Raw genomic sequence first — 25,032 nt, 5'->3', positions numbered from 1 at the left:
AAGCATCTCCAACTCTCTTTTCAAAGCAAACAGACCTAGGTTTTGAGTAGGAATTTACGCCGTTTCCCACGGTTTAACAGTTGTCAGAATGACGTCTTTAGTTTAGGTATCAATTCAAGGGCGTTGATGGGCCGGGGAGGGGGGTATATTATCCTCTCACTTCCTGGTCGGGGGCTATTTCGATAAGCCCCCACGTTTTCGTGGTGAGGGGAAGAAAGAGCAGATTTTGAGGTGTTTTCCCCTCGAACTTCCCAAAAACGAAAATGCATCATGAACATATTTGTCTCGATGTTGCGCGAGGAATCGACATCAAATTAGCTAGTTCCCCACAATCTTACAGCTTTGGACAAGTGTCCGGTGAGAGCCAGATATCCTGTAATAAAATAATGGGTCTACTTAATTAGACAGGTGATAAATACGCATTCTGAAGTGATTAATTTTAAAAAAGGAACGACCAGTCCACTTTCGAGAACCATCAAATGAGGTTATCTAGCCTTTATACGAAAGTGTGGTATCACAATTCTAATCCCGCCCAAGCCACAATTTCATTTGCATCAGAAAGGACACGCATAACTGCGGGTCCTGAGTATCTTTCTCTTCCGTGATCTGACCTAGTTCAAACTTGGCATTTACCCATATTGGCGGGCATTCTGCAAAAACAAAAAAAATCGCAGGCCAAGGTGCACCGTCGCTAGCCTGTCCGTCAACACGTCTTTGTTCCCGGGAGGATGTTATCTGCCAGGCTGACTCTGGGGTCTGTGACAACCACTCGAATGAAATAACCAGGCGATGAGCGCACATTTCGGTTCCACCATCAGTTAAAGCACTAGAATGCATGCAAGGCTTCGACACAATGCTTCCACATGAACAAGAACTAGAATATGGATGTTTTACCTGTGTTGTCGTCATAGGTAAGTTTCCACCCGTCTAATTCAATTTCTCCAGCGAGAGCACTTTTTTAAAAGTTCAATCTGATGTTAAAGTGATGGCACTGTTTTCAGGTACCTCCAGAACTGTAAGATTTATACACACCTCGCTGATATAGCTATGTACAAACGGGCACAAACAAATTTTGGCTGTTTCGATTGTACCAACTCACTCAGCCATCACAGATAGTTGTGCGACACAATGCCTTCTCGTTTTTCCTGACCCCATCCAAATGAAAGCCAAGCTACGATTTGGCCATTGGAACGGAAGCAAATTGGATCAATCACAGTGTGGCTTTCATCTGTTGGTGACAGGAAGACAAGAAGGGAAAGATAGGAGATCTGTTGCCATTTGTCAAGCTTTCATGCAGCTGAACAGCGATTCTAAGTTGCTGCTGATTTTCTGTAGCGTGGATGGCCAAAATGCTCAAGAATTTCACCATTTTAAAGAGGATATAAGGTGAATAAACCTCCCTGTCCGACATCTAATTTCACCAAGATGGCACGTATGAAATTTGGTTGCACAAATAGCTGTGATGGCAGAGTAAGTTGGCACGGTCGAAAGAGCCAAATGTGTTTATGCAAGATTGTACATAGTTATTTGTAGGTTTGTATAAACCTTACAGTTCTGGAAGTAGTTTTTTTAGGAGTTAATGTAGTGACAATATTTGCAACCGGGTAAAGACTCCATTTACTTGCTGGTTGATATATAAATATCAGCGACAAATAAATCATTTCTTTGCATAGATATTGTTTTGTTTTGTCTTCTGTATCATAAGTTTTTTCATGAAATCAACACTTTCATTCTGTGTAAATTCTGGCTGTTTTCCACTGTGAGGAATTCGTTCTATACTTCCATTACATAGGCCCGCATGACTTTGCTGGAATTATTTGCGGCGGCTTGGACTTACGCACGATTCTGTAGTTGTGGCTGTAGCCACCTTCCTTAAAGTTGTGTTTAATTTTAAGTCGTAGCCAATTTATTCGGACACGGCCGTCATTTCACATCCAAGCAGCCATTTTCTGCGCTTCCCTCCGATCCTGGCATTGTTTCTGCAAATCTGGAGCTGAAGTAGACCTTTTCCTTTCGTGAAATGTCATCCGAAAGGCGGTGATAATCACGTAGCACACGGAGGACGACAGCGACCTGCAAGCGAAGATGTCAGAGTGGACACAGCCTCCATTCCGGTTGTTTGCCTTTTAGGAATTTGCTTTTCTTTCACTGTAGATTAATCACTGTCCCCGAAACGACGACTCTAAAATGAGCACTCGGTCTTTCACTAATTACCTCTCAACTATACCACCCGCGCCCGGCCGAAGCGAGACTATACCTGCCTTGTTTGTATGTGCCCATCGGTGCTGCCAAATCAAGTACCGGTGCGGAGAGCTCTTACCCAGTCATTTCAATGCAATTTTGCAATTAGCAGACTTCTATAATCCATCCTTTTCCCCCTTCATACGGATTGACCTTTCGTCGTCACGATTGTCAGCTGCCGGCCGGCAGCCCACGTCCGAGGATGATAGATTTCCATCTGGGGCACAATAAACCGATATCACATTCGTTTTCTGCAGGGATGATTGCATGACGTGCAGCTAACAATTAGATTCCTCCCCCCCCCCTGCTGTTGCGGGAACAGTGTCATGTTGTTTTAATCGAAGCCTTCCACACTTGTGACATAGAAATGGGGCTTGAGTGTTGCGTTGTTTGGTCCACAACAGCATAGAAAAAAAAGCTTCATCTGGCTCGTAACTCTGACGTCACTTCAGTTCAAACCACGCCCACTGCACAAAGATCTGCATGGAACTATGGAACCGGAAGGTAACGCGCAACTTGAGTGCTCATCTAAGGGAAATGTGCCATTAGTGGCGAGTTCGCTTGTATGATGAAGTCACTTAAGGTTCTCCTCTTCCTACGTCACAGTCGTATTTTCGCCTCCTCGTGGCCGATAAAGTATCGCTGGTCCTCAGTACAAAATCAAGAGAAGAATTTACTGTGTTAAAATTTTGAGAAGCGTTCGGTATATTTCACCAGCAAAATCAACAAGAACGATGTTCGATCTCACATCAGCGCCGGATAAAAATACCAATAAACTCACGGCCAGAACATACACTTTGCATTCCACCGCCGAACTTGATAACAGTGTCATCAGCTGACCATTCTAATCGTGTTTTTCCTCTGTCCATAAGCCAGTCTTAGCCCTTGTGGAGTTGTCCCGAGTTTCCGTTCGTAATTGGTTTGATCACTATCAGCGCACTCGTCCTTCACAGTGATGCTGCCGAATGGCGGGCAAAGGGCGGCGTGGCGCGAGGTCATCGTGTGATGTGTTGCCAGAAACAGTGCGCCATTTCTGTCATTGTACTATTTCCGAAAAAAAAAAAATTAATGCAGACGCCAGAAATGTAGTTGGTCTTGAGCACAAGGACAGTTACTGCACTTGTTTGCAAGTTTCATTATGTGTGACATGGCTGACATTTAGGAAAACATCGTAGTGGTGATACTGACGCACTCGTGTAATGATTTGCCATTCATCGCTCGATGGAAATAAGAACCTAAATGTGTGTGTGTGTGTGGGGGGGGGAGGAGGGAATCCTCCCGGTAACGTATCGAGTGATTAAGGGCATACGCAACTGAGGGCGCTGTTGCTGTGATGTCATGTAGGGAAGAACCGCTCAGTTTATAGCTTTCTCCGTTTTCCCAAAATTTACTCATTGAAAACATTTAAAAGGGTTGCTTGTTGGCTAACTGTCATGTACTTAAACAATGAATCACAAAAGAAAAACATTTAAGGCATAAAAATATAAAAACATGGAGCAATTTTGGCACAAATCAATACAATATTGTTATTTTATCCCTTGAATAACACCACAGTGTTACGGTTGAAATGGAAATTCACATTGAGCACGAAACGAGAAAGGTTCGAAAATACCTTTTAAAATAAAACAAAGCCTGAACACGGGATTAATTGATACACAAAGCCCAGTGCATTTGCAAGGGTTGTAGTAAAAATATTGCTGTGTAAATACCGGTTTTATTACTGAATTAAGTTTCTGCCATATCCCACATTATTCCGTGTGTGGTCACTATCCATCACGCGTGAGTTGAGCAGAAAATGCGAAAGATTTTTGTGCAAACGAGAGGACGTCGCTAATAATAACGCACTGTGCATTCATCAAATCTCGTTGCGCCATAATCAGTCGTGCCATAAATGGCAAAAGATTGACCCCGACTCTACATACGGGCTATAGGTGCTTTAATTAGAATGGAAAGCGTTTGAAGGGATCGATGAATTCATTAAGGAAAATTCTGCCGCGGGCGACAACACAGAAATGATTTCGGTACATGATAACATTGTGCTTGCCATTTTCTTGTCTTTTCCCCCCCTTCCCACGGGCGACGACTTGGTATGATGAGCTTCACGCGCATGCGCCCTGCCATAAACAAGTCCACGTTGCCTGGTTCCGTCGCCGCAGGAACTTTCAATCGAGAGGTTGGTTTTAGGGGGTGACGGGGAGCTGAGCTCGAGAAGGCTGCGCAGTGAGACTTCGTATGGGGACGCGACGGCAGCGGGGCGCGGACGATCGAGTGCTCGAAAGCCGATTGGAGTCACTGTACAGGTTTTTTTGTTCCGTACACCCGGTGGGGATCGAGGCACATTTCGATCGATGCAATCTTGTACCTTACCGGTGGATGATACGACTGTTGGCCGTTTGTTCCCGGCACACGGGTGTACTCATCCCATTAATTGTGTGTGACCGTAAGGCAGTTGGTGAGTAGGCTTATTTAATGCTAACTCCCTGGGTAGTACATTGTCAATTACGAACGATCTTGCTCAATTCAGCATGACTGTTGCCAAGTGTTGGTTAATATTGTTATTCCAAAAACAACAAACCAGCAACCTTAGTGCTTGTGGCCACCATTTGCGAACAGAAAGAGAAAAAAAATTATGATTTCATTATTTTTTAATAGTGATACCGGAATATGTTTCAATAAGATTTGGGTCTCTAAAACCATGGAAATGTTTATTATTGTCTAGTTAGGTGGACATACTGGCCACATAGGTAGATACGCCCGGCATACGATTCATAAGCATTGTTCCGAACGTGCAGCAGATTATTTAAGCCGACTGCTGCACATCTTGCGAATAATATTATATGTATAATATTTGGGATAATAAAAGTTAATAAAAGATAATAAAGTTAGAAGGGCTTCTCGCAAACTGTTTTTTAAACATGTTTATATTTACATGCATTCCTCCTTTTCGCTGCTAAGCCACGTTGAAGTGTTAGATTGTTATACTTGTTTTTGCGAAAACACACTTTTGTTTTACTAATGGAGCATGGGTTTGTAACTCTATAGTTATACATGCACCATACTCACCCAGCGGCTGAAACGAATGCCGGTCAAAACCTTACCTCTTTTTCCTGTGCACCAATTCAACGATTAGGCAATAAATAATGGTCATTACACCATCCACAGCGGTCATAAAGGCGGCATTTCTACCCCTTATTTCGAAGTGGAAACGATCTTACTGCGGGCAGTGGGTCGTAAATTGTCGTTAGGGAACAACTACTGAAATGAGACACCCACGACAGGTCCCGGGCTCCTTGAAATCTCGGAGTCCGGTCTCAGATAGCCCTTGGTGGCACTTGTCACTTCATCTGTCCAATTATTAAAGCGGTGGGAAAGATGAGCACTAAACTCGAAAACACAGAGATCTTTTAATAGGGGATATATTCTGAGACGTGCGAACTGATCATATCGAGCGAGACCCCGTCAAGGAAGTGATTTTCTACGTGGATTCACCAATAAACAATTGTTGTCAATTTCATTGGGACTCGCAAATGCTTGGAACATCGTACATTTGGACACGAAACTCTTCAATCCCGGCACGTGGCGCATGCGTCGTTTTGTTGATAATGGTTTCGGTTAGAATTCACACTGGTGAATGAATAATGAATGTGAATTACACAAAATAGTAGAACGGCGCATTTGTGGCATTGTACGTCGAGTGTATTTATTTTTATTTATGACAATTCAGTTCACGATTTACTTCTTATGCCAACCACTTTATTCAGAAGTACCTATTTAAGATGACGAAATCGGTGCAGTTGCGTCCAAACTTTAATTGCAACTGCTGGAAGACGGGTCTTGTGCGTTTGAATATTTGTGGAATTGACCTAATGCGTACACTGCAGACGAGAATTCATCAGTTTGGCGGCAATTTTTAGCTTGCATCGTTAGGAGTAACTGGATTCCGGGCCTGCTACGTTGGTCTTGTACAGTCTTCAGGACAGAGTTCGTGCGGAGTGTATGACGATAGCGTGTGGGTGGTTTTTGAAAAGGGTACGTGCTGCTTGTTTCGCGAGTAGTTACCTGCAGGTTTTTTGCCGTGTTTCGCACGAGTTGAACTGCTGCCGAAAATGTTCCATGGGACTGCGTGTTTTTGCGTGCTACACTTTGCCAAAAACAGGAGTCTTGAAAATCAAGCGGGGCTCACTGGAAACGAAAATGACATGTTTTTTCCAAGAAAAAAAATGCTTTCGCCGTTGTTAAGTATCGGCCGGATATGGACACAGATTCACAGCGGATGAATGCCGCGATGGTGTTGGTAGCACGGGCCTTTACGGTGTAATCTTGTTACGGAGGGTTCTAAATACCGGTTTAAATCTGAAAAACGCCCCTCGCTAATTAGTTTAATGTATTTCCCCGTATACAACATAATTATAGTACTTGTATTGGCGCGAGGCGTGCGTTCGAGCATGCATAACGCCCAGGAGGCAAGCTGACAGTCCCGTGGTTCCTATATCGATCTATGTACAGGAACAAACCGTCCGTGAAATGGACAAGAAATCGGCTTAGGTGCTGCATCGATGAGTCGTCTTACATGAATTCATTAGTAGGCCAACCGGTCTCATGGTGGCGGTTCTCGGTTGCTTTGACGGGCAGTGTCAGTTTGAAGACTTTTTTAATGTCCAGTTTAATCAGGGCCATCACCATCACGTGACAGTTAAATAGCCTAAGTCGATTCACTGAAATTGGAAACCGAAAACGTCGCCCGCAATCGGATCCTCAGGTCTCGTGGTGATATTTCACGACAGCGCTGTTGGAATTCAGACAACTCGTCCATTTTAGCATCATGCTTATTTTGGAAATGTTGTAATAAGTATGGATAATTGAATATAAAATCTAACCGAAATGTTGAGAGCACATAATGGTGCTCCCGGGCGTTAGAGATTTTCGGAAGATTAAAAGGGTCATGTCGGTTATTTTGTGAGTACTCTGTGTAATACGATTGGTTTGGTTTGGTTTATTTCCATTTATCTTGTTGTGACATAAAATTACATTGGTTAATTCACATGATGAAGAGTGGAGGCTGGCAGAAAGCTATCGTTTGTAGTAGGCCAGGCCCCCATTATATACAATTAAATACGATGAAAAAAAGAGCAGCAAAACTTAAAGATTATTATTTCAAAGAGGAAAGAGGCATAAGTATGACAGAAAACACTTTGAACTAAAAGAAAACAGAACAGTTTTAACTTGTACAATTTATCATTCAAATGAGCGAAGCATTTAAACAATAATTAAGCTAGTATAGATACAACTCGCTTAATTAAGCATTAAATAGTTTAAGTGTATTTTTAGGAGGAATTCTTTGAGGTAGTGGCGGATGTTAGTAGTGGTAGATAGGGGGTAGTGGGAAGATGTTATTCCAAAAGATTGGTCCTTGATGCCTTACAATAGAGAGAACTTTTGATAAAAATGCAATAGTTGAATTTCTTATGTAGTACCGATGGATATCTAAGTTCTTTGTGAAAAGATTACAAAGTGAAGAAGGTAATAGATTCCTCTCACATTTAAACATAAAAACTCCAAGATGATATTTATATAGCCCAGCGACGGGAAGTACATTAAATTGGCGTTTGTGAAAGCATGAATGCCTCTGATTGGCATCGTTGGTTGAACCTGAACCAGTTGTAATATTGTAGTGAAAAACTACTGCCCTCTACTTACAGAATTACAGGGTCCAGTCCACCAATTCAAGCCCCATTGAAAACTGTATAATATCAGCACTGTTCAGAGCCCAATAACATGCATACCAACATCCCTGAGATTTCGGAAACACGAATTAATTGTATGGTCCCTAATCTTCCAATTTCTTTTCATTTTTTGGGGGGGGGGCTTACCAATTACATTTTGATTATTCCCACAAAACAAAATACCCCCCGAAAAGTTATTTTTTTTAAGTCTGCTTGCAGCCATTTTTCAAGTGACAACCCTCAACTTTCTCAGGCACTTGGGACCATTTTTCAACCGTAGTTTTTAGCCATTCTGCTCTCACATGAAAGCTCATAGACCCAGGGAGTTGATCCTGTCAATGATTTATACAATCTCACCATTTTGGGGGCCAAAAAATCTCCTTTTTCAAAAGATGCTCTAGGGGGCACTTTTATGCTAATGAGCTGGCCAGATATTCTCACTTGAATCAGTAGACTGCACCCTAGCTACAGGGCGCTAATAGACGAGATCAAAATTGCATGAAGTCCCATTATTGTGCGCTCTTTAAGTGCACCTGTTTATTTATGTAGTGGCGCGTGACTTTACAATCCATGCGGCCTATTGACCCCAATAAAAAGGCGCACACACCATCACATATGAAGCAAACTATGGGACAGAGAGCCCCCTTCCTTTGTGTTGGTTATTGTTATACTGATATCTCAGGAATTCTTTTCAGACATGGGGGGTGGTGTTAAGTGACATTAGGCTGTAGTGTGTATAGAGATTGGACTTGTTGGGGGGGGATACCCCTCTGTCCCAGAGTCGTGCCTGGTATATACATGAACCATCGTGCTTCGGTGCTTGGTTACATCTTGAACCCCCCCCCAAGCGTGGTCCACGTTAAACTCGACGTCGTAAAACACCGCGAAACCCGCGTGGGCCCACGCGCGTCATCTCTGTCATTAACAGCATCATATCACTCAAGATGCACCAAGATAAAAATGTGATGTGCTCAGCTGATGCCAGCGTCCATAAAGATGAAAATGGATTGGCCTCTCGGACAAATCAGCAAATGCCAGAATGCAGAGAGAAAGGAAATGTCATAATTCCAGGATCTGAAAGGTTTTTACGCGGTTGCCGTAGTTCGACTTCCATTCCAGCCTGTCTTATGAAAAAATATATTTTTAGTTAAATTGCACGGCCGAACCTCGTTAGGGTTAGGCCTGTGTCGGTACCCTCTGCGCACTTTGTTCTTTTGTTGTTGTTGTTGCTGGAAAGTCTACGGTGGTTAGTTGTAGGTTTTTTTTGTGTAAATCCCGCACGAGGATCACTCCATATTCTTGCATCAGTCCAGTTCATCAGCGAATCTATAGCCTTGAATCAAGACTACCACCAAAGGCAGCCACAGTAGTTTCCGTTTACGTCAATCTAAGTCATTTGAGTAAAATTTTTTGTCTTCTCGAAGAACTCTGATGCTAATCGATTTAAGTTGTACGATTGTTAACCGTGTAACATAGTTTGCAGGCGCCAGTTTAAAGATTAGACGTGTTGGCCACGTCGGAAATGGGAATTGTCTACGGCTACCCAGCCAGTCACTGTAGCGCGCTATTAGCACAAAGCGTAGCCGTAGCCGCATAAAAGCTGATTCGGACGCGGTCTGTGTTTCCAAATCATGCCCGAGGACTAAGAACGAGATGTTAAATAATTCTGGATACATGGAACGGAAATGCAATGAGCCAATGCGACATCACGAGTGAAGCGTCTGGCTAATATTTTCTCATATTACTGCAAGTCATTTTCGAGATGAAAAGACGTGGCTTGTTCTTCTTTGCAATAAATTAAAGAGTGATAGAAATGGTTCTCAGATGTGACTACTACCACACTCAGCTCGGACTTGTTTTCCGTTTTCCACAGTATCTCTTCGCTTCGTTGTCAAGGAGACGATCATTTGGAGATACTCCAATAGTCCACATCACATCCAATGCAATGCATGTAGTCCCTGATTTGTCACAAAAGAAACACATGAGCGCTATAGCGGTGACTCAGTCTACTTCCAAGTCTTGGTGGCTTTCAATGTAGCGGGATTTAATTAAGATGAATTCGTGCCAATCCCACGCGATCAGGTTTTTTATTCTTTTTTTGGGGGGGGGGTTCTGGTGTTGTTTTGTTTGGTTGGGGTGATTTGATTCGATTTGATTTGATTTGATGGACCCAGTTTGAAGGCTGCTACAATGGAAAAGATCACTGACGGAAACATTCTGTTGGTTAACATCGATCGAAAGCCAATCGGCCACAAGTAATGTGTAATCGCACAATTCAACCTGGCAACCTCCAGCTATGCTGCCATGTTTGTCCTGTTCCCTGTAGACCCATTCACAACAGTAATACAACTTCACATGTTGATAAAAGGGAGCAGACTACTTTCTTTCCCGCCCCAGTTTGGTTACATTGCTTCAAGTGGTAGAAAAGCAAGATGGCTGCCCCGTAATGGAAGGTCATACTGTTGGAACTATCAACATTGGTGCACGGAGGTGGTGGAGAAAATCTCTACCCTACTGGTTAGACAGCGAAGTCAAGTTTGTCTTAAACCACTCAAGAGAGGTTTTGCTTCTCTGTGCACGTTTACTAGTGAACGATATTTCAGAGGTTCTGTTTTAAGACTGTGTTTCGAACCGTGTACATGTTATCTTTTACGTATGAGGACCCAGAGGAGTGGGTGTGTGCGATACAAATTACTGCGAGGATCTGATTGAAGTCTCCTTGGATTATCTTTGTGTCCCCCCCCCCGAAAAGTTCTTTTGAATAAATGATGTGCGTCATGGTGCGCATGCGTTGATCTTGGAATCGAGTTGGATTTTTCTTGTGAGGGGAAATTCTATTTTACGTCGTGAGTGTGTCGTTCAATATATTTCCAAGACTTACCATCCGAATGAATAGTTTCAATTGTTACATTGCGATAGACATAAACAAAATGGAGCGCTTTGACGGGAAGACAAACCCATGCTCTTATTTGATTGAAACGGTCTGCTGAGTTGTGTGCTTGAGCGGAATTACTCGTTCCCTAGCGGTTCCTCCAGGCACTTGGCATGCCGTTCAAATGGCTCTGTTGTTAGTCCTGTCTGGTCATACCATGCCCACCCGCTGTCCCGTTTGAATTACAGCAATTAAGCAACTTCCAAAAGAACAGTGCAACAGTGAGCGCAGCGCCTCGCCAAACAATGCCGCGGGAAGATTGTCAGTGGACTCAAAAGCCGGGGCAACTAGTATCGATTCCCAACGGCACATCGGCGGCTTTTATGAATGGAGACCTGATGGTTTTTTTTTTTTTTTTTTATCTGAAGTGTGAGAAGAATCGATACGCGACGGCTACAGGACATAGTGACAGGTGACAAGTATTTATGCTTGACACTCGGAAAGTAGAACCGTGTGCCAGCGTAAAAGGGTGTATTTTGCCTTTGAGAGAGGAGCCGCACGCTCCAGTCAGATCACAAGTGCTTCATGTCTGTACATGCCTCTCCGTCGTTTTAATGACCGAAACCCCACAGAATGTATGTCGAGCACCGGCGCAGTGCTAGCCACCACCATGTCGAGTGCGAAATGCTCCGTCCTATTCTTCATGATCAGAACTGAACCTCGGCTACAACACACCGTAATCATCATGTTTCCCTTGTGGCCAGCTGACCGACGCAAGCCTGTAGGACAGTCGGGTAATAGTGTTGATACTAATGTGAACTGCGGTATTTTATAGAAGTCATTTGGCAGGAGAGAAATCAAGACACTCAATGGGCCTGTCTGTATTTTACACATACAATGGTAAAGAGGTCAGTGGTGCCCGTCTATGCTCCCCAAGGGACTGTGATAGACCAGAAGAGGGTTCTATTTGCCCGAGGCCGAAGGCCAATTAAGGGAAATAGAACCCTTCTCTTCCGTCCAAAATTGTATCAAGATGAGAAAAAAGAAACTTTTCAGGATTTTATCTTTTAGGGCGCTGCAACCGGTGAAAAATTTGAAGTTAAGTTTACGCCCTTGCAATTAAGATTGTCTTGTTAAAACAGTTCACAACGATAAAAAGAATGCGACATTAGAGCAAGTTACAACGGCAAATAGCCGCAGGTAATCCTGCATTTCGACGGTCGCCTGTCAGCATCCAGGCGGCTAGTTTTGTTGCAGATACCAGCAAGATTTGGAGAACTGTTTTTCGTGTTTTGGAGAGTGAGGAGGGTCAAACAGGCCCGTGAACATTCATGTGTGTAACCAATCAATCAACCAAACGCACTGGGAGGTGTCTCTGCACTTTCGATGAGAAAATTATATATCCAACCAGGCTTAAGCGTGCAAGAAGCACTTCTCATAACAGTATACTAGTAAGAGATCATTTTGGGCAGAGAGTTTCTCATTATGGACCGTTCGTGAAGGAGCACGCGAGGCATCACTCTTGCTCGACAGTTGTTTTCACGCTAAACCCCTGTTTTTTGTTTTGTTTTGTTTTGTGTCGCCCGTCGGCTGCTCGGGAGACGGGGTAGCTTTGATGGCCTCAAACCGTGCGTGTGATGCGTTTTCAAGCTACTGCCGTTCCCCGCTATTGTTTCTAGTCTTCCCGGACCGTCTCGCTCCGGATCGCTCCCCCCCCCCGCGTGCTCGGCAAGCGGCCCGACATTACGGGGAGCAATTTGCGAGGATAATGAGGGGTTAATATCGGCAAAATGGTATTATGCATGACGAGTGGTCGGGTCGGTTGGGTGTAGGTACAGGAATGTCCAAGGGCGTTGTGGCCAGGAATCATTAATATGCTAATATTGTGTGCAAACACTGGATAAATATTCGAGGTTGACGGCGTACAAGCTTGCAGAAATAGTTTTATATAAAGCCCTGTAACAAATATGATTATATTATTCGGTGAGCTATGCACAAAACTACGGTGCTGTAAAAACTGCATCAGTAGATGGTTGCCATAGCAGGTTTGCCATGCGGTATGTACATAAATATAACCTGTGACCTTGAAAATCGACATCCAGATGCCGAAATGTGAATGGTTCCAGAAATGACGAAGTGCAATAATTCAGACGAACCTTAACAGCTCAAGTAATTGGTGAGGAATAGGTTCGGAAAAATGTGGAGTGGTAAAAAAGTAATTGCACATCCTGTCCACGTGCGATGCTCGTGGTTTGGAAGCTACACAAACAGTCCGGTCTGACAAATGAGATGTTTGGAATTATAGAAATTGGTTTTTTAATTAATTAACATAACATGTGAGGAAACTCGAGACGTGTACACAGGGAAAACTGAACCTCCCTTTTTACTTCTGCAGTAGTTCCCCGCAAGGGACGGTAATTGTACAGGTTTTGCTTAAAGCCAACTGTCGTAGTTGTTGTGTGATCGTCGACACAAGTGCAATGTTTGAAGCATTTGTCGACAGTAACGAACGAAGGTTAACGGCATACGCTCCCTTCATTCCCCAGACTGAATGTTCACTCCATTAGATTGCAGATTCACTCCTCAGACTGAAAGTTGGGACCAGACGAATTTGAGTGATTTACTTTAATAGGTCAAATCTCAATCGAGTGTCCACTGAAAAGGTTTTTTTTTTCAAACTATTTCAGTCTAATTCAGAGTGATTTTTTTTTTTACTCTGAAATGCCTAGTCCTTTATTTCACTCTTTTACATTCAAAAAGTATATACGTGTATTTACCGGTAGTTACTGTGTTGAATAACTTGACTGTTTTTCCATATGGACAAAGTATGAGTAAAAATGACCTCGGCCCAGAAAAATATAATTGGCCTTCACGCACATCGAACTTTATTATGCAGAAACGATGCATCTAGTTCTATGGTCGAAAAAAGTGCACCTTGTGGTAGCTGTGAAAGATTCTCTTTTCACATAGCTTCGTTGTATAGTTGAAATAAGGCCACGTTTGCCTCAAATCATCAGTTATTTTTCGACCCTTCCCCTTTACGAAGCCTGGAGCGCGTTGTTGTATTGTGACACATTGGCCCAAGTGGGCATTTTGTGCTTCTGAGTAACAATCGCCTAATCTTTCTCACAGCTGTTACGTTTTACGCGCGATGTCCCGTTTGTTTTGAACGCCTGCATTTGCTCGGTCCGTTCGCGAACGGCTCAAAGCTACAGTCGTGGAGCTCTTTCACTGCCCCACAACAGAGCAGTTCCACAGACATACATATATAGCGCCCCCATTAAAATGGCTGGCAAAACCAGAACTCAAGGGCTAGGATGACCGAGAAAGGTCGTTTAATTGTCTGTTAATTTTGTCGAAGTAAAGATCTCACACCATTCGCTGTGCCCCTCTTTCGTCGAGTTAGTAAAAACCCCATTCAAGTAGTCTGAGTTTTATGACCGGTCTTGCCCAATGCCCGAGTTTGAGAAAAGCAATCTATTCACAGTTGTAATCGCCAGTTATTGTAGTCCAGGAAAAAGTTAGAAGAATGAAAGTTTTTCTGGTACATGCCGACAATTTGATTCATCGATGACAGAGGCAGGCGCTTGCGCAAAGTATCGTTTCCTTGTCAAGACTTTGTTTTGACATCATTTTCTGTGGGAAAGTATGAACGGTGCTCCCGGGTGCCATCTGTTCGCACGTCCGCTGTCTGATTAACTCATGAAATTAGTTTCCTGATTATGCGGGAAACATTTTCAAATCATTAATGCAGCGAGGAATGTTTCAAAAGGAGTGGCACCTGCCGTCTTACCTAGCGGTTTCTATGAAAGTAATGAAGTATTGGAATGGCTATACAGAGCAGGAAGCCCCGAGGAAACGATGAAAGTTTCTCACCAAAATGGTTTGTCGCGCTTGATAGTGTGCGACGGGCAGAATTTTTGAAAGGAATACCCTCATTTCCTGATCTTCCTGCAACTGGCATCGTGAAATTAGACGTCCACGTATCCTGACGGGGATAAGCGAAAGAAGAGGACTACATGAAGCAGTGATGTAATAACCGAATTCAGTGGGAAACCATTTTTCGTCTTGTTCCCTGAATCTATTATATTCAATGTAATTTATTGTATGGGGTGGTGCCAGACTTTGGGGGTTCCTAACCTCATTCTCAGTTTGATTTCACGTGGCTTAAAACATATATGTCCCCTAGATGTAATCTATCACAAATGTCAAATTGTTCTAAACAAAACTGGCACGACTTTATAAATTTTCATGTTGTTGCTTTTTTCTCTCTCAGGTTTTCAAAATGAAGAGTTTTTTACCAAACGTTTGAGCCAAGATGGCCGACACATGGATACACTCTATCGGGACTGATCTTTGAATTGCTTTCAAAACAAGTCATATCTACAATGAATCGAAGGCTACGTGACAAGATAATTATAAATCAATGGCTGTGCTATTGCGAGTGACTAGTACTTTTCAAGAACTCCATTAAAACGAACGAGAATACCATCCCCATGGAGCGGATGGGATGGATGATAAAAGAGAATGGCATCCGCGAGGAAGGGATAGTGGTCTGATGGACGATTTTATACTTTTGCTTTGTTTGGTGCCACGTCCAAAGAGGCACAATTTAATACGGCTTCGGCTCTCTACCGTGGTCGGTCAGCGGGAAAAATCTAGGCCGTATAGCCGCAAAATGCCCGATTTGGAAACAACCGCCAGTCAGGAGGTTTAATGGCACATGATCTATGCGGTTCGTAAGTGTGACGTCACTTCAGTTTAAACCACGCCCACTGCACATAGAGTTGAGGCCGGGTTCATACTTTACACGAAAAATAACACAAACACGGATTCGTGACGTCAAATCAAATGTCCGCGCTACGAATTCGCAAAAGCACCAACAATATTTAACTCGAGTGAAAGTTTCTGCAATTCTTTTATGACGTCATATTCGCTTGGCTTTCTCGTCTGCCTTTAGTACAAACCGGCCTTCATTATCAACGTCGACTCAATGGGCTGCGCGCGCATTCCTTCATTAGCTCCTGGTCGTGTTGAATACGAAAATAACGCTGGCTATTCAGGATACATAAATGTAAAGTCAATCGCACACGTATTTCAAAAGCTGCACGCTCGCGCCCTCGTATTTTCCTGCACCTCACGCACCCGCAAATCTGCGTCGTGCGTAAACAGACTGACTAAAGTCCTAATTTGAATATCCCAAAATAGAAGGATGTTTAAATTATACAATACCAGGGGTTAGATTGCGCAAGGCATGGTCGGAACCAACATGATGCGGCAAGATCGTACCCAGAACAAAAGAGGGCGTTATATGGAAGGGTTGCGTAGCACCGTGATCAGAATATCGACAAGAATATAAGATTAAATCAGTGCTCTGAAATATGTAATTGCCGAGCTTTCGGTAGCTGTGTACCTTCTTCAGGGCAAGCAGATTCAGTTCAGTAAGGATATGCGCATTTGACGCGGAGCACGCTGAGTACGCGTAACTAATTTATTCCGGAGTGTATCGTCTTTGCGTACGGGCAGAACGCGTGGAAGAGCCCGCTTGTAAACCAGCTGTCTTTCTTTCGCTGATTAGGTATACCTGCTCTTCAGCTCGGCGGATAGACCTTTTCACAAATAAACTCATAATTATGCACGCATGCGCTCAAATGGCCTTGGCAGCAAGGGCCGTTGAAAATGTACAGGGTGCGATTTTTTATCATTTTCTCTCAGGTTTTCTGACTTTGTTCAGTTTTTTTCTTCAGAAAATCCCACTAAATCGTTTTTGCTATTAGTTTCTAATCTAAGCGAGATTTTTAGCACCCTGTAAAAAGCTTTTACAATCGCGATTTTTCCTGTGCGCGCGAGATGAAGCGGGGAAAATGAATTTGTTAGTGAAAAGGTTTATAGCACTTCAGGCATGACCTTTACTCCGTTATTCTTCATTCAAGAAGCTATCGACTTCCCAGGGGAAAGGTTGAACTCGAGGAAACGCTAATGGGCCTTTGGGGTGGGTGGAACGCGGTTGGGAAGGAGGAGGGTACCAGGTTGGAAGTCTGTGCATGGATTTTTACCCCATAATGAATTACGCTTCGGTTCACACTCTCACTTTTCTCACTGTTTGTCTAATTTTTTTTTTACTGTAGGTCCGAGATCAGCGCTGTTCGAGGAACACCTAAGATGATGCAATCAATTTTGCAACACGTTGACAAGACCTGCGCATTCCTACTATGTCCCGGTTTATGCGACTCGGGTACGCAAGCTTGGACAAGAGTTGTGTTCTTTGAACGGAGGGCAGAGAGATGTCATATCCCGTCGTAGGCGGTGAAGACTGCAGGTACTGACCAGTCAGTGCGTGCACTCCTCTATGTGCCCTGTACCCATTCCAGTCCTTGCTGGTCCAGAACTGTTGGAGGAAGATACTGCCCGCGCATGCGTGAAATAATTTACAGTGATCGCTCTCTTTTGAGGGCCGCATGCCGCTTCAAAGCGAAAGGAGCAAACTCGATTTGTTTTTTCAGGCTATTAATATCCTCTCAGTCGATCACACAGGGAAGTCAGCGGTCGTTATTCTATCACGAGCGCTTGGTGCAGAAGTTGAAGGAGTTTATTGTGATTCGAAGATAAAGAGAAAAGGCGGGCGGGAATTAAAAAAAAAATGCTCTGTGGAGATATAGCGGCTACAGCGTGAGTGCAGTATCCTTCGGCGGCCGCCCGGTTTTCGATTAAAAATATCACAGGTATTCATTATTCAAGCGCCTTGGGATTGCCCGAGCTGCGGTAATCCAGCTGAGTGAGGTGGATACGCTCTGGCAAGTAGGGGGCTATCGGCGTGTGAAGGAAGCCATGGCCCTGCCAGCTACCGATCATTTAGACTACTGCATGTGGCAGAGTCATCAGTGTCGTCACCACCATCTCGGTGGATTTAGCGGATCGAGACGGACTAAGTCTGTGAGGGGCAGTCGTCGTGCGCCGCTCCGCGACGTCAGCAGTGGCACCGTGCTCAGAGACCAACGCTCGGGCGATGCTAGAACTCCGTCTGGGCTCGGCGGACAATCAGACATGACTGGACCGCGGTCCTCGGATTGGCAGAGGGCGGGTCTGCTGGCCGTCTGGATTCTTGTCCTCGTCGGTAGCGTCGGGGCCGCCTCGGCCACCGTCCGAACCCGTAAGGTCGCCCGCATGGACGGCGACGTGATTTTGGGCGCGCTCTTCTCCGTCCACTCGCCGCCGTCGGAGGGCAAGGCCACCCAGCGGACTTGCGGTGAGATCCGGGAGGAGTACGGCGTCCAGAGGGTGGAGGTGATGATTAAGACCCTGGCGGAGATCAATCAGAACCCGACCATCCTCCCCAACATCACAATCGGCTACGAGATTCGGGACTCCTGCTGGTACTCCTCGGTGGCCCTGGAGCAGAGTCTGGAGTTCGTCAGCGACAACATCGGCGCGACCGGCGGGAGCGGTGCTGCTACCGGCCAGCACCCGGCGTCTTCCCGGCCGGCACAGGACCAGTGCCTCCCCGCTGACGGTGATGCCGGGACCAAAGTCCCCCCTCGGAAACCCATCGTCGGCGTCATCGGACCGGGTTCGAGCGAAGTGGCCATCCATGTGCAGAACCTGCTGCAGCTGTTCAACATTCCACAGGTTGCCTACTCGGCGACGAGCAAGGATCTTAGCGATAAAACCCTATATGAATACTTCATTAGAGTTTGCCCATCTGATACACTGCAAGCCCAGGCGATGGTGGACATCGTGCTGCGGTATAATTGGAGTTACGTCTCTGTCGTCCATACTCTTGGTAAGTGAGTTTACCTGCATACTGGGTATTACTGAGCTCATTGCTTAATCCAGCCGAATCCAACAACAGCCTAACAGGAAGTGTATTAATACACTATCAACAAAGTTCATTCTCTGATCAAAGCAAAAAAGTAATATTTTGTAGGGTCCAGAGCTGGAAAAGGATCGATTCTTGCATTTTTATTTTCCAGTCTGGTGTTGGCATCAATCCAAAACTTATCCATTTCCCTCAGTGTTTAAATAAACAATTAAGGTTACACATATGACGACATTCACAATAAACCGATTGCACCCGCTAAGCACGTGACCTCTAGTGGGTATTAAATATCAACAAACACGGCGCCCACCAAAAGCAAAGTGTTTTCATAAGACTTAGGCTGCCTCCGAATATGTTGTGTAGAGCTACACTGTAGGTCTAGGTCTTCGCTCCATTGGAAATTTGCGGAGACAGGCAGACAGAAGACCTAGCCATAGCTCTGGAAGCCCGTTTCGGACACGGTCTCGGTATCATTTACCAAAAAGAAAGTCGACGGTAGGTACTGTACGTGGTACTGCTGGTGTGGTGGGTGCTATACCATTACTTGGCTGGGTTGTTAGTTAACACCCAAAACACACATTGCTATGGGGTTGATATCCACTATAGGTCACGTGATTTAGCGGGCGCAACCGGTCTATTAGACTGTACTTTTAAGACTGGGAAAAAGGTCAAAGGTTGCCATTCTGCCTCACCATGGAACGTTAAGCTTTATTTTAAAATGCACAATGTTAAGGTTTCCATTTTGAGGTAAAGCTGCCCTTTGATACCTAAAAAAGGATCGTTATCATGTAATTCACTAGTACGGAAGAATCACTGAACAGTAGCACACTTAGTCGAGTTCCGAATATATCTTTTTTTACCCCGACTGCGTGACCTTTCTCCCCATGACCCTTCATTTACGTTGCCCCGCTTGTCCAATCTCTGGGTTTCACACTGAACACACTGCCGGTTTGTACAGGCTTTCACGGTTCTTTCCTGTTTTTCGCAACCGAAGTCAGGACTCAAAGCTGTGCCGAATGACGTAATGCGCGGAAGATAGCCGGACGATCCCCGTGCACGATACTTTATCACGAGATCATCAATGATTCAGTCCCTTGGAGTGTTGAACGCAAACTGGCGCCGTGGCTGTAAAGAGCTGAGGCAGGGTTCAAGGCGTCCATGTGCGAATGTTTTGCGGTGCAGACGCGACGAAATAAAAAGTGCATATTGTATCATTTTGCGCAGTATGGGGCAATTCAGCTGGGTGATGTTGAGCCGTCGTTGAACTGAGCAGGAAAAAAAAGACTTTGCTTAAGGTTCTGCCAACCAGAAAAAGAGGTTGACCATCTGCCGTACTAGGGCCCCTTAAGTGTAAGACCATGGAAATTGGAGGTAGGACTCAGCGTTTGGCCAAGTAGAAAAAATAATTTGTTCAGCGTGCACGTCCATTTTATTGGTGAAGGGAGTCGTTTTCTCTCCATCTGAACAATACCCCCTAAGCCACTACATTTATGTGTGAGAGATACGACAATAAAATGAATAGCGTGTAGAACAACCGACTGAGCATTTTCGATGTAAACCTGATATAGCCGTCTTGAAACCAGGTTACAGGATATGTTAATAAGCCCAGACATAGAATTGTACATTTATTGCGAAGGTAATTGGAGCTGTTTCTTTGTTGTTTATGCATTAATGCTTCGTTTAGAGCAATCCAAACATTTAACCGTAAAACATGCTGGCTGTGTTTCTTCCTTTGGTTTTCCGAGAATATAAACTTAATCCACGGGTCTAATCAAATACCGCACTTCCATATTCACTGTTATCCCATGCATAAAGTTAAAAAAAACCCACCCCGTTGAACCTGCTGGTCCCCCTCAACCAAGAGAGAACATTTCACCGCAGCGCAGGTAATTTTATCCCGTCCACTTTACATGGGCCGTGCTTCTTGTTTATGGTGGCATAATTCACCTCGATGCCTTTCCTTAAATTCGAAGGACCACTTTACCGGGGCTATTTACTAAACCACTTACACGTACACAAATCAAAACTGCAATATCTGTCTGGCACTGATAATGGGGCGATGCCGCAGTTGAAGGATTCAGTCCATTTCCGTTTTTTGTTTTTTTGTTTTAGTTTTTTTGTTTTTGTAGTGAGAATCGAGTGTCGTGAGTAATAACACTAGTCTGTAGGGTTCCCGCACTGTAAAAACTCTGGTGTTGAAATCAACACTTTTTGGTGTTATCAGATGAACACACCATAGGGTATTGTTTTGCACACCTATAAGTTTTACAATGCACTGGAGGGTGTTAAAAGTAAGACCAAATAACACCAAAGTTTTTAACACCAGTGAAAAGTGTTTGTGTTGTCCTCTGATAACAGGGTGTTAAATTTAACACCCCAGGTTTTGCAGTGCATGTACATCGTGGGCTCTCTAAATATAAAAGAATGACACAAGGGACTAGACGTTTTAGACTGAAAATCACTCTGAATGTAGATTGAAATAGTTTGAAAGAGAACCCCTTTCAGTAGAAACTCGATTGATATTTGATCTGTGGGATGAAAAAAAATTCACTCGAATTCGTCTGGTCCCTCTTTCAGTCGGAGGGAGTGAATTTGCAATCCAATGGAGTGAATTTTTCAGTCTGGGGGAACCAGACCATGGGTTTTGGTTTACACATTCATTGCAACGCGCATGCGCATTCGTCCGATCGGTCCAGCTATCACTATGATAATGGATTTGGAAAAACTCTTTCGTTTTTTGGGCTGGTAACTTTGACTGTTAGTCAATTTCTCTGAGACACGTTCCTTGTAATTAATTATACATGTAGTTGGTGCATGAAGTGCTTTTAAAATTGCAGCATGTGGCCATGACAAACTGAAGTTCTGTTCTGAGCTTTGAAGCTTCTGACGGTGAAGGTAGCAAGTTAGTTACAGATGTTTGAAGTAGCACCGTGCAAGGATATCTCTTTCGTGAGCATGTGTGGTAGAACCGGAGGGTTCCATTAACGTTCTTTTCAGAACCAGACATGCTCAAAAAGAGATATCCTCGCACGGTGCTATCGCAAACCTCTATAACTAAGTTGTGTTCTCTTTGTGAAATCGTGATTTTTTTCAGCCTTGCACTTCTTTTTGTCTGGATTTTTTTCAATCGAATTGCCATTTCCCGAAGCGCACAGTGCAATGCATGCAGACAGTTTTACACAGATCTATTTGATTAATCATTTCTGTCTGTCATTTCTCAGTAGAAAAGTCGCAAGCCTTTTCTGTGAAGCCTAATCACACGAATCATGATTGATGATCAGCGTTACTTATGTCAGCGTTCTCGCCGATAAGAATTCAAAGGTGTCAAAAAAGTCACCTCTTGCGAGGATTCTTGGTTGATTGTAATCATAGTTTACATTATAAACAATCCATGGTTTCACCTTTGTATCAAGGTGCAAAAACCACATGACAAATTACGAAATTCACACAAGTGCGGAACTGTAGATATGGTCCAGATACGTACATTACTGTACAGGTACACATATATATGCAAATAATTAAAGAGCGAGCTAAAAAAAAAAGTTGGTGAAGGACAAACCCATTTGTCCACTTTTATTAAAAGTTGCCAATGGAATGTTAAGCTTTAATTTGCAATGCATAATTTTAAGGTTTCCCTTTCGATGTAAAGGTTCTTTGACTGATGGGGACATCGATTTTTTTTTCTCGAAAAGTGTCACATACAGCCAACTAGTCGACGGTAAGGCCCTGTTCTTTCAGTGGCACCTCAACACGGACTGTTATCTCTACATTTCGAGATGCTGACGTAGCAGAATTGTTATCAGTTGTGTGTATGTTCTCACGCATCCTCAAGCGAGCGCATGCGCGCCTCGGGCTTAGACATTTTAATTTGTAGGCCTGTTTTGTGCACGATATGGTCGGTGATTGCTTAAGTGACATAGAAAACTTTGGTAGAGCTAATTCTGTTTTTACTAGATAGGTAATAACATAAGAACTAACTTAGGTTGAGTGAGTAGGACAGCACATACATGTACGCGGGCCCCATCATAATAGTTTCAACTTGACGCCTTCTGTAGTCTGCGACACCTGCATTTTTTGGCATTCTTCAAATGGCAGAAATTATTGCGCGCGCAAGTTAGAAAGGAAATGGCGTCTTTAATCCAAAGCGGGTCTTCTTATGTGAACATTTACTCTACAACCTGGCATACCGACCCTGGCTCAGAATGATCAACGTTCACGATATTACTGAATTCTTTGTCAACATGAAACAGCTTGTGTGTGATTCCATTGGAGTCGTGATTTTGTTCACAGTGTGCAATTGCATTGAGTGCAATACATAACGTAAACGCCGACACTGCTGGGAGCCTTTTGGCCTAGTTTCGCTTCATGTGCTTACAAACTCGAAAATCCCTATAGTCATTCCGTTCTTACAGTTTATACTGGTTTCAGTCACTGTTATGTTTCGCTTTAGATTTCAACACTAGTCACCCTGAAAATCTCAACCGGAACAAGCGTCCGTACGCACCAGCCAACTTCTCGCGTTAATAAGATCATGAGAGCTTATTATTCCTGGATTTGCCATAGTGATTTTGTCACCGCGTAAGCGCTTCAAAAACGCCATTGAAAGAGTATGAGAGTGTAAAAGTACTATAAAGCATACCTTATGAGACCACCTTGACATTTGGTGTCGCTTTTTGAAAAGCAAGAAAGAAATCACACGACGCAACATCGTAAATTTTGAAACGATTATCTGCGCACGGTATAGCGACGCTAATGCGTACTTCACTCCATCGGTTAAATAAGGAAAGAGATTATTTTACGATATTTTTGTCCCGCTTTTGTTGTGTGCGTTATATTCCTTGAAATGCCTTTCCAGGTATTTTTTTTATTATATAATGACAATAACGTGAAAGAGCTATTTGCCTCATGTCTCTTATTTCTTGCGATATGAAATATTAAGATAGGTTTACAACTGCACAAAAGAGAGCAGTTTTATGTAGCCAACAGTGACCTGGCCGTGCGCATTAGCCCACGCTACACATTCTCAGTCATCGGCAGCAAGTGTCAAGCAGCATGTGACGGTATTGAAAGGAAATGTACATGTGCACAGCAACACCTGCACATAAATGCTTGACCATGCAGCTTAAAATACTCGACATTAAAGCGTGCATATCACGTGCCTCAGTTGTGAAAGAGCATATGAGACACCTATCACGTACATGTTCATGTACACATCTGCTGTATTCTGATTTATTTCCGGACCTATACCGGTGTCAAACATGCCGTGTCATTGGTTACAGATCCGGAGATAAATTTGTGTAATGCATGTGGTTTTTGTGCGTGGGGAGTAAAAGCAATGGGTTATAACCGCACCGAGCACAGTTCTGGAAGCACAGTATTTTACCTCATATCTATACTGTGCTATGTATTTTTTTGGAAATGCACTCAACTGAGAGAGTGGGTCATTGTGCAGATTTGTTGCCAAAAAATAAGGCCCAGTCACGAATGATTTACCTCCGTTTAAGCGTCGCTCCTTCTCAACCCTACCTACTGGGCTTGACCTTAGATGACCTCTACCCATTTGACCGTGACCCCCCACTTTGCCCGTGTAGTCCTCGTGGGGACAAGAGTGAATAGTTTAAACAGCCGAGGACTGGATAGATTCATATCATATAAGCTTTTTCATCCTTGCTAAACGGTGAAATAATTTACTGAACTTGATAGTTCTGGTCTAGTGGGCTTCCTTGTAAGTGCATATCATTACATTGTGAAAAGTGCATGCATATCGCGTGTCGATTAATATGCCAGCATACACAAATCTCTCCCTCTCCGTCTGTGAAAATGATCAATGTAAGTTTCATTCTGGTTGGCCGCGTCTGTTAATAATGTAATATTGGTGGTATCCCTGCGATAATTTTTGTGCCCATTCTCGAATGGGCAAATAGAAGAACAACGACCAAAGTGCCACGTGGCTCACAAACTAATAACTCGTGTTGAATATCCTGCAAGTCTGGGAAATCCGTAGCCTTAATTCAAGGCTGAAGCTGTGTTGTTTGGAGTTCGTGTGTGATAACACAACCAATAAGTTGTCGTTTGCCCGAGTTCTTGTAACAGACGTCAGATGTCCAAACGAAATTGGCTCGTAGCAAGAAGAAGATAGATTGAATGTCAGATTTCGTAATAAATTTCAGTAGCACACTCCAACATCAGTCTTTGTATGTGGTTGCTCATGGGAATTTCATTTTGAGAGGGCCATATAGTTTTCATAATGTACATGTATATCTACAGAAATTCCTTCTTGTAAAACGTGCCGTTTCCCCTTAGTTTTTCAATTCGTAGTTGAAAAGAAAGCTTGGAATACATTCAGGAAAGCACACATTTAAATGTTCATGATAGAGGTA

The 25,032-nt window shown here is 43.7% G+C and overlaps 1 protein-coding gene across 2 annotated transcripts in view; it reads left to right on the top strand.

The window, feature by feature from the left end:
* Positions 1 to 745: 745 nt before the first annotated feature.
* The window catches only part of LOC110984512 (metabotropic glutamate receptor 1-like), a 69,579-nt gene continuing 45,292 nt past the window's right edge, over positions 746 to 25,032 (top strand). The window contains exons 1-2 of one of the 2 annotated variants that reach the window (XM_022244773.2): positions 746 to 911; positions 16,965 to 18,616. In XM_022244773.2, the coding sequence (XP_022100465.2) occupies positions 17,665 to 18,616 (952 nt within the window). In that variant the 5' untranslated portion in view covers positions 746 to 911; positions 16,965 to 17,664. Of the gene's footprint in view, positions 912 to 4,453; positions 4,694 to 16,964; positions 18,617 to 25,032 lie in introns of those variants that run through there. The other variant, XM_022244774.2, reaches the window with a different exon arrangement.

Source organism: Acanthaster planci, linkage group LG15 (assembly GCF_054643075.1).
Source record: "Acanthaster planci isolate LZ-2023a linkage group LG15, COTS_SCS, whole genome shotgun sequence".
Classification (NCBI taxonomy): Eukaryota; Metazoa; Echinodermata; class Asteroidea; order Valvatida; family Acanthasteridae; genus Acanthaster; species Acanthaster planci.
Note: the sequence above shows the minus strand (reverse complement) of the source record. Positions and strands in the feature narration are given on the sequence as shown.